The sequence below is a fragment of the Trachypithecus francoisi genome, unplaced genomic scaffold, assembly GCF_009764315.1.
Source record: "Trachypithecus francoisi isolate TF-2019V2 unplaced genomic scaffold, Tfra_2.0 Contig00054, whole genome shotgun sequence".
NCBI lineage: Eukaryota > Metazoa > Chordata > Mammalia > Primates > Cercopithecidae > Trachypithecus > Trachypithecus francoisi.
In genome coordinates this window covers 484,966-495,804 of record NW_022680465.1, presented here as the reverse complement: position 1 = coordinate 495,804, position 10,839 = coordinate 484,966, and the positions used below count along the sequence as shown (strand labels likewise).

Genomic DNA, 10,839 nt, shown 5'->3' with positions numbered 1-10,839 from the left:
TTTACCTTTGTCCAGAATGCTCTTTCCCCAAATATTTATATGGTTCATAAGCTTCCTTCGCTGAGGCCTCTGCATATGTCATCTCTTCACACAGGCTTTCCTAAACCATCTTATCTAAAGTTTCAACCCTCTCCACATTCTGTCCCAATGGGATTCATCCCAGGATGCAAAGATGATTCAATATACATAAATCAATAAACATGATATATCATGTTAACAGAATGAAGGGCAAAAGCCCTTCATTAGCGCTTTTAATTATTGAGATTAGATAATTTTAATAATTTTAATAATTGAGATTAGATAATCTCAAAAGATACAAAAAAGCATTTGACAAAATTCAACACATTCTATCCCTATTCCCTGCCCTTTCTTTATAGCATTTGATATATGTTATTGTCTGTCTTCTCCACTGGAATGTACACTCCATAAAAACAGGCACTTTGGGCTGGGTGCAATGGCTCACACCTCTAATCCCAACACTTCGGGAGGCCAAGGCGGGTGGATCACTTGAGATCAAGAGTTCGAGACCAGCCTGATCAACATGACGGAACCCTGTCTCTACTAAAAATACAAAAATTAGCTGGGCATGGTGGCTGGCACCTGTAATCCCAGCTACTCGTGAGGCTGAGGCAGGAGAATCGCTTGAACCAGAAAGTAGAGGTTGCAGCGAGTCGAGATCATGCCACTGCACTCCAGCCTGGGCAACAGAGCGAGACTCCATCTCAAAAAACAAAAACAAAAACAAACCCAAGTACTTTGTATTGGTCACAACTGTATAACCAGCACACAGAAGAGTACCTGGCACAGAGTAAGGAGCTCAATAAATATTTATTGAATCAATAAATGAGTCAATGGATGAATGGGATTTCTAGTCTGAACACCATCCAATAATATAGTTTAGGGTTTGTTTTTTTTTAATGGGGGAAAAAAGGAACCCCAAGTATGCATCCTGAAAGACAAAAATTAATTCTGCTTGATTCTTCTCAAATTGAGGTAAATTTTTATTTTTTTTTGAGACAGAGTCTCGCTCTGTCACCCAGGCCGGAGTGCAGTGGCACGATCTTGCTCACTGCAACCTCCGCCTCCCAGGTTCTCTTTTTAGTAGAGACGGGGTTTTACCATATTGGTCAGCCTCATCTCAAACTCCTGACCTCATGATCCACCCACCTTGGCCTCCCAAAGTGCTGGGATTACAGGCGTAAGCCACCATGCCCAGCAGGCAAAATTTTATAGTACATTTTCAGCAAGATATTCTAGCTATTATTAATTTTTTTTTAAACTACAGAATTCCTTCTAAAAGTAAAATTTCAGTTAGTTTATTTAGTCCTTAACACTTAAAAACTGAAGCTACAGACACACACACATACACATATACATATACAATACACACAAACAAAATAGAGCAGTTCCATGAAATCAGACATATACAGGAATGTCTTGATTACCCAACAAATCCTCTTCCCTTCCTTCCCTCATCAAATTGCTATGATTGAAGGCCCAGGAAGTTACCAACTACTTAGGGCTTTTAGAGTCATACATGTCGCATCCTGTTAACTTGGTGCTAGTGCTGTTGTTCATAGTAAGAGAAATGACAATATCCCCAGAGGCAGCAAAAGTATTTTGCATGTTTATGCCTGTGAATTAACTGTCACCACATATTGCCTGCTGTCTTCCATCAATGCAGCTCATAGTACCCCAAAATGTGAAAAAATCCTACCACAAAACGGATGTGTCTTTTCATGTATAATTTGGTAGAAGGCAGAGCCTGATGATGAAGGGGTCCATTTTTCACTGGTAGGCTAAAAAAAATCTAAATCTTTAAAAATCAGTTAGCCACACCAAGGCTCTCCTAAGCCATGAACAGAAGGCCAGTCTGAGTACTCCTTGAGGATGGCAATCTGTTAGTGAAATGAAAATGGGAACTCAAGATGAGCCATTTTGCTCTAGCAATGAGGAGGGAGTTTTGTCCAGTATGCTCAGTTTATGTCAACATTCATTTAATATTGATTGTTGTAGTTTATGCCCTCTGCTCTGGGAACGGAAGAATGATGAACACTACTTCTTATAAAAAGTTTCAAGCCTTGTAACCCCTGTGAAAATAAATAGTCCAAATACCAGCTCCATTTCTTTCCCTGCAGGCACACAAAAAGGAAAATTACTTATCAAATATTTTACTATGCTTTTTCTCTATTTCCTCCTCTTTCCCTAGGAAGAGTTTGCAGCATCCTGCATGCACATATCAAAATTAGTTCGGGGGGAAAATGAGCTCAGTCACTAAGTAACATTTAAACCAGAAAGTACCCAATTCCAAGGGCTAAACATCCATTTTATTATGTTGGCAAAAAAATTTAAGTACTATGCAATGGAAATGTGTCATCATTCTCACACTCTAGGAGATAACATAGGAGCCGATATTATTACATTACTGCCTATATTAAATATGTAAATAGCAGTTTTTGATAGAGATAATTATACATGGTTTATTTTTTTATTTTTTGAGATAGGGTTTTGCTCTGTTTGTTGCCCAAGCTGGAATGCAGCAGTGATCACAGCTCGCTGTAGCCTCGACTTCCCAGCCTCAAGCAATCCTCCTGCCTCAGCCTCCCGAGTAGCTGGGACCACAGGCATAAGCCATTATGCCTGGCTAATTTTTTAAAATTTTAGTACAGCATGGTCTTGCTACATTGCCCAGGATGATCTCAAATTCCAGGACTCCAGGTGCCGGGGCTCATGTCCGTAATCCCAGCACTTTGGGAGGCCAAGGCGGGTAGATCACTTGAGGTCAGGAGTTCGAGACCAGGTGGCCAACAGGAAGAAACATCTTCTCTACTGAAAAAACAAAAATTAGCCAGGCATGGTGGTACACACCTGTAATCCCAGCTTCTCCGGAGGCTGAGGCAGGAGAATCGCTTGAACCCGGGAGGCAGTGGTTGCAGTGAGCTGAGATTATACCACCGCACTCCAGCCTGGGGGACAGAGCAAGACTCCTTCTCAAAAAAAAAAAAAAGAAATCCAGGCCTCAAGGGATCCTCCTGCCTCGACCTCCCCAAATGCTGGGATTGCAGGCATGAGCCACAATGCCCGGCCTATGTACGGTTTTGTTACACCAGTCTCATTACAGTCACACTTTATATATATGCAACTGTAACTATCAAGAGTTATATCCTAGATAAGACTAGAAAGAATAAGTGCCAATAAATTCACATTAAAGTCATTGGAATGAATTTGGAAGGCAAACACTTCATTTTGACTTTGTGGAGGCAGCAGGCTTAAGGTTTGGAAACAAGGAAAGGCATAAATTCTCTTGATGAAATTAAGCTATATGAAATCCCTCAACATGATGAAAGTAAATTTATTTACCTGAATAGAGCTCATGTTTACTGTCCTTTCTTCTGGGCTTTCCTTAAAAACAAACAAACAAAACACAAAACAAAACAAAAAAGAAGTGGGGAGATATGGGGATAGAAATACTTGGTTAGTACAAATCATCAGAAAATTAAGATGGCACTTCACTTGCTCATTTGCAAAGTTCTATTCCTACCATCACTTTTGGATTCCTTTCAAATAACCATCAGCTTTAAGAAATAACATTTTAAAAATTATTGCTAAGTGAAAACTCCTAAACTATGTATAACAGGCCGGGTACAGTGGCTCACACCTGTAATCTCAACACTTTGGGAGGCCAAGCCAGGCAGATCTCTTGAGACTAGGAGTTCGAGATCAGCCTGGTCAACATGAGACCTTGTCTCTATTCAAATAAATAAACTGTGTATAACACAATGCCTTTTTAACAGAATTGTTAGAATAATTAAAATAGTTGTTTTAGATGTAGGCAGGTTTCTATCATATATCATTTTATAAACATAAAATAGTAAATATAAACAAAATAAACTGGTGAAAGTACTTCTAAAACTTCATATTTGGAGTATAATCCCTCTATTCAGAGTACAACTCCTCTGAGTTGTGGAATGTCTGTATTTTTTCACACCACATCATCCTCTGTGCCATAGAGTGTTGGTTACGTACCATTTCTTTTTTCTTTTCACTGACACATAATAATTGTACATATCTATGTGGTACAATGCAATGTTTCAATATGCGTATACATTGTTTAATGATCAAACCATGGTAATTAGCATATCTATCACTGTAAACATTATTTCTTTGCTGTGGGAACATTCAAAGTCCTCTCTTGGCTACTGGAAACATAAACGCATTTCTTAAAAGAACTAAAAGCTGGCCGGGCGCGGTGGCTCAAGCCTGTAATCCCAGCACTTTGGGAGGCCGAGACGGGCGGATCACGAGGTCAGGAGATCGAGACTATCCTGGCTAACACGGTGAAACCCCGTCTCTACTAAAAATACAAAAAACTAGCCGGGCGACGTGGCGGGCGCCTGTGGTCCCAGCTACTCGGGAGGCTGAGGCAGGAGAATGGCGTAAACCCGGGAGGCGGAGCTTGCAGTGAGCTGAGATCCGGCCACTGCACTCCAGCCTGGGCGGCAGAGCGAGACTCCGTCTCAAAAAAAAAAAAAAAAAAAAAAAGAACTAAAAGCTAGGCCGGGCAGGGTGGCTTACGCCTGTAATCCCAGCACTTTGGGAGGCCAAGGAAGGTGGATCACAAGGTCAGAAGTTCGAGACCAGCCGGGCCAACGTGGTGAAGCCCTGTCTCTACTAAAAAAAAAAAAAAAAAAAAAAAACAAAATTAGCCGGGCATGGTGGCATGCACCTGTAATTCCAGCTACTCAGGAGGCTGAGGCGGGAAAATTGCTTGAACTTGGGAGGCGGAGGTTGCAGTGAACCAAGATCGTGCCACTGCACCCCAGCCTGGGTAAGAGAGCAAAACTCCATCAAAAAAAAGAACTAAAAGCTAATGGTGCTGGGGTCTCAATATATAAAGCTAACTACTTTTGGCTCCTGCTTCAGGAAAGTCCATAACAAGTATGAATCACTGCTTCTGCCCTCTCTCCCTCCAAATCATTGGGTTTTTGAGGATTACAACAATGCTCCAATATTGTCTCCAGATTTTTTCCCCAAGCTGCTGACATCCATCCTGCAAAGTCTGATTCTGGCAGTCTGCCTGTGCACACTCCAATAGCAAATGACAAATATGCTATTATTCCTACCTGACTGACAATGATCACACAACGTATCTGATCTCTTAGAAGCAGAAAGTGAAAAAAAAAGTTTTTGAAATTGATGAATATACTACTCACTGATGAATTCCATATTCTATTTATTTCTCTAGCTTGAACATCTCTTCTGAACACCAAGCTCCAACTGTCTACTTACATTTTTTTCTTGGATGTCTAACAAGCATCTCAAATTTAAGCAGGTCAAACAGAACTTGATTCTCAAATTGTCCTCCTCACAAAACAAAATAACCTCTCCTGTTCTCTCATCAGTATTCCTCTTAATAATAAATGGAACTACCACCAACTCAACTGTTCAAGTCAAAAAACCAAAGTCAGCCGGGCGCGGTGGCTCATGCCTGTAATCCCAACACTTTGGGAGGCCGAGGCAGGTGGATTACCCGAGGTCAGGAGTTCAAGACCAGCCTGGTCAACATGGTGAAAACCCGTCTCTACTAAAAATACAAAAAAATTAGTTGGGCACGGTAGCGGGCGCCTGTAATTCCAGCTACTTGGGAGGCTGAGGCAGGAAAATCACTTGAACTCGGGAGGCGGAGGTTTCAGAAAGCCGAAATCATATCATTGCACTTCAACCTAGGCAACAAGAGCGAAACTCTGTCTCACAAAGAAAAAAAAGGCCAGGCGCGGTGGCTCAAGCCTGTAATCCCAGCACTTTGGGAGGCCGAGGAGGGTGGATCACGAGGTCAAGAGATCAAGACCATCCTGGCTAACACGGTGAAACCCCGTCTCTACTAAAAAATACAAAAAATTAGCCAGGCGTGGTGGCGGGCACCTGTAGTCCCAGCTACTCAGGAGGCTGAGGCAGGAGAATGGCGTGAACCTGGGAGGCAGAGCTTGCAGTGAGCCGAGATCGCACACTGCATTCCAGCCTGAGCAACAGGGCGAGACTCCGTCTCAAGAAAAAAAAAAAAGTCATTTTCTCATTCCCACTTCCAATCAAACTATCATCAAGTCCCATCTGTTCTACCACTGCAATATACCTCAAATCGTCCATTTCTGTCAATTTCCATTACTACCCCTTGGATACAAATCACTGTCAATATCTGTTGTCTAGACTTCAGCAATAGCCACCTAATGGGTGTTCCTGTTCCCACTCGGGCCTCTTCTTATAACCCCATACTCCAAAAAGAAGCCAAAGTGATCTCTATTGGCCGGGCACAGTGGCTCATGCCTATAATCCCAGCACTTTTGGGAGGCCTAGGCGGGTGGATCACTTGAGGTCAGGAGTTCAAGACCAGCCTGACCAACACAGCGAAACCCTGTCCCTACTAAAAATACAAAAATTAGCCGGGCGTGGTGGCACAAGCCTGTAATCCCAGCTATTTGAGAGGTGGAGGCATGAGAATCACTTGAACCCGGAAGGTGGAGGTTGCAGTGAGCTGAGATTGTGCCACTGCACTCCAGCCTGGGTGACAGAGCGAGACACTGTCTCAAAAAAAAAAAAAAAAAAAAAAGTGATCTCTATCACATCAACTCAGACCATTTTACAACCCTACTTCAAAATCATTCCAGCCAGGTGCAGTAGCTCACGCCTGTAATCCCAGCACTTCGGGAGGTCAAGGCAGGCGGATCCCCTGTGGTCAGGAGTTCAAGACCAGCCTGGCCAACATGGTGAAACTCCGTCTCTACTAAAAATACAAAAATTAGCCAGGCGTGGTAGCACATGCCTGTAATCCCAGCTACTCGGGAGGCTAAGGCAGGAGAATCGCTAGAACCCTGGAGGAGGAAGTTGTGGTGAGCCGAGATTGCGCCATTGCACTCCAGCCTGGGCAACAAGAGCAAAACTCTGTCTCGGGGAAAAAAAAAAAAAAGCCATACTGCCCAAAGCAATTTACAGATTCAATGCTATTCCTATTAAACTACCAATAACATATCCATCGACAGATGAATGGATAAAGAAAATGTGGCAGATATATACAATGGGATATTATTCAACCATACAAAATAATGAAATTCTGTCATTTGTGGCTATGTGGATGGAAGTGGAGTACATTATGGTAAAGGAAATAAGCCAAGCACAGAAAGACAAACACTGTATGTTCTCACACATATGTGGGAGCTAAAAAAGTGGATCTCATGGAGGTAGAGAGTAGAATGATGGTCACCAGAGGCTAGGAGAAGGGGGTGGGGGACAGATGTGAAGAGAGGTTGGTTAATGGGTCCAAAATACAGTTAGATAGAAGGAATACATTCTAGTGTTTAATATCACAGTAGTGTGACTATAAGTAATAATTTATTGTATATTTCAAAGTGGCTGGAAGAGATTTGGGATATTCTTAACATGGAAAATGGTAAGATATCCCATTTACTCTAACTTGATCATTACATATTGTATGCTGTATCAAAATATCATATAAATACCCCAAATTAAAAAAAACAACCAAAAAAAGAAAAACAATGTCCCTTTTTGTTTTTGAGACAAGGTCTCACTCTGTCACCCAGGCTAGAGTTCAATGGAGCAATCACAGCTCACAGCAACCTTGATTTCCTAGGCTCATGTGATCCTCCCACCTCAACTTCCCAAGTAACTGAGAGCACAGGTGCATGCCACCAAACCAAGCTAAGTTTTTATGTAAAGACAGCATCACACTATATTGCCAAGGCTGGTCTCAAACTCCTGGGCTCAAGCAATCCTCCCACCTTAGCCTCCCAAAGTGCTGGGATTACAAGCATGAATCACAGTGCATGGCCCCAGTGTCCTCTCTTGCTTGTTACTGATCTAGGGTCAATTTACTCTGGAAGTTCAGCTTCCTCTCCTGTAAAACAGGGATAGTGATACCTAGTTTTGAGGCCTAACACATATATGTACATTATAGGCCAAGTCTGGCGAGTCACAAGTCTTCAATAATTGTTAATTCCTGGCCATAATAAAAATAAAATAAAAAAAAATAGATGTTGGCATGGATGTGGTGAAAAGGGAACTCTTCTACACTGCTGATGGGAATGTAAACTAGTACAACCACTATGGAAAACAGTGTGGAGATTCCTTAAACAACTAAAAGTAGAACTACCATTTGATCCAGTAATCCCACTACTGGGTATCTACCCAGAGGAAAAGAAGTCATTATACAAAAAAAAGGCACTTGTGCATGCATGTTTATAGCAGCAGAATTTGCAATTGCAAAAATGTGGAACTAACCCAAACACCCATCAATCAATGAGTGGGTAAATAAACTGTGGCATATATATATGATGAAATACTGCTCAGCCATAAAAATGAATGAATTAATGGCATTTGCAGCAATCTAGATGGGATTGGAGACTATTATTCTAAGTGAAGTAACTCAGGAATGGAAAAAAAAAATCATATGTTCTCACTCATAAGTGGGAGCTAAGCTATGAGGATGCAAGGGCATATGAATGACACAACGGACTCTGGGGACTCGGGGAAGGGTGGGAAGGGAGTGAGGGATAAAAGACCACAAATTGGGTTCAGTGTATACTGCTCAGGTGATGTGTGCACCAAAATCTCACAAATCACCACTAAATAACTTACTCATGTAACCAAATACCACCTGTTCCCCAAAAACTTATGGAAATAAAACATCGAAAAATAATAAATAAATAAACAAATAAATAATTGTTAATTATTTTTCCCTTTTAGCAATAAATCAATCTTCCTGAGGCTATTCCTTCCTCTTTCAGATGGGAATAATGGTGCCTAACCTTACAACCTTACAGGACTGCTTTGATAATCAGAGTCAATGTATATTGTGGTACTTAAAAAAAGAGGTTAAGGCAGGAGCGGTAGCTCACACCTGTAACTCCAGCACTTAGGGAGGCCGAGGAGGGAGGACCACCTGAGGTCAGGAGTTCGAGACCAGCCTAACCAACATGGTGAAACCCATCTCTACTAAAAACACAAAAATTAGCTGGGTGTGGTGGCAGGTGCCTATAATCCCAGCTACTCAGGAGGCTGAAACAGCAGAATTACTTGAACCCAGGAGGCAGAGATTGCAGTGAGCCAAGATCGTGCCACTGCACTCCAGCCTGGGTGACGAGAGTGAAACACTGTCTCAAAAAAAAAAAAGGGTAAGTTATTAAACAAAGGCAAGGCAAAACATTAGTACCATCATAATAATTATTATCATTACAATTATTTATGTCTGCACTTGACTCACTTGTCTTTATGAAGTTCAACATTATCTTATAAAAGTCTTATATGACAATCTAGCCTGAGCTATTTTCCAGACTAAACTGGTCACTTATATGCTTTAACATTTTTTATTCAATAGTCAAATCTGTTTGTTTCCAAGAATCTATAAGACTTGTAAAAAGAGTTTTTGCTTGCCCTTCCTGAATTTAGTAAGCCTGTGTGCTATAGAGGGTTACAAAAAAAAAAGTACCCAGTAATGTGTAAAAGGGAATTGTTATCCATCACCAAACAGGATTTATTCTAAGAATGCAAGGTTGGTTAAACATCTGAACCTCAATTAATGTAATATACCATATCAGTAGAATAGAGGACAAAAACCACCAAACCATGTTTATAGATGCAGAAAAATCGTTTCACAACATCTAACACCCATTCATAATAAAAAAAAAACATTCGGCCAGGCGTGGTGGCTCACATCTGTAATCCCAGCACTTTGGGAGGCCAAGGTGGGCAGATCACCTGAGGTCAGGAGTTTGAGACCAGCCTGGCCAACATGGTAAAACCCCATCTCTACTAAAAATACAAAAATTAGCCGGGCGTGGTGGCAGGTGCCTATAATCCCAGCTACTTGGGAGACTGAGGCAAGAGAATTGCTTGAACCCAGGAGGTGGAGGTTGCAGTGAGCCAAGACTGCACCACTGCACTCCAGCCTGGGCAAGAAGAATGAGATTCCATCAAAAAACACCATTCAACAAACTAGGAATACAAGGGCAGTTCCCCAACCTGACAAACGACAAAGTGAAATGTTTCTCCCTACGATTAAGTGGCCATTCTTGCCATTTTATTCGACATAGTACCTGAGGTTCTAGGCAGTACAATTAGGCAAGACAAAGAAAAGGCATTCAAATTTAAAAGGAAAAAACAAAACTATCTCTATTTGCAGAAGACATAATCTTGTATGTGGAAAATCCTAAGGAATATACCAAAAAGCTATAAAAACTAATAAATGAGTTCAACATTATGAGATATAAGATCAATATATGGATGCAGATCAATTGCATTTCTATATAATAGCATAAGCAATCTAAAACTGAAATCAAGAAAAATATTCCATTTATGATAACATCAAAAAACACAATACTTAGGAATAAATTTAACCAAAAAAGTATAAAATTTATAATCTGAAAACTGCAAAACATTGTTGAAAAAAACTGAAGACCTACATAAATGGAACGACATATGATGTTCATGCATTGGAAGAATATTATTAGGATGGCAATACTACCCAAATTTCTACAGATTACAAGCCATTATCTATCAGAATAGCAGCTGGATTCTTTTTTTTTTTTTTTTTTTTTGAGACAGAGTTTTGCTCTTTCACCCAGGCTGGAGTGAAGTGGTGCAATCTCAGCTCACTGTAACCTCCGCTCCCCGGGTTCAAGCGATTCTCCCACCTCAGCCGCTCGAGCAGCTGGTAGCTGGGATTATTGGCATGTGCCACCACGCCTGGCTAATTTTTGTACTTTTAGTAGAGAAATGGCCAACATTTCACCATGTTGGCCAGTCTGGTCCCGAACTCTTGACCTCAGGTGG

General features: G+C 41.2%; 1 protein-coding gene across 1 annotated transcript in view; it reads right to left on the bottom strand.

Annotated features, from left to right (window-relative positions):
* Positions 1-1,296: 1,296 nt before the first annotated feature.
* The window catches only part of CENPI (centromere protein I), a 67,736-nt gene continuing 58,193 nt past the window's right edge, over positions 1,297-10,839 (bottom strand). The window contains 2 exon segments of the mRNA XM_033214315.1: positions 1,297-2,132; positions 3,361-3,402. Coding sequence (XP_033070206.1) covers positions 1,998-2,132; positions 3,361-3,402 — 177 coding nt within the window. The 3' untranslated portion in view covers positions 1,297-1,997.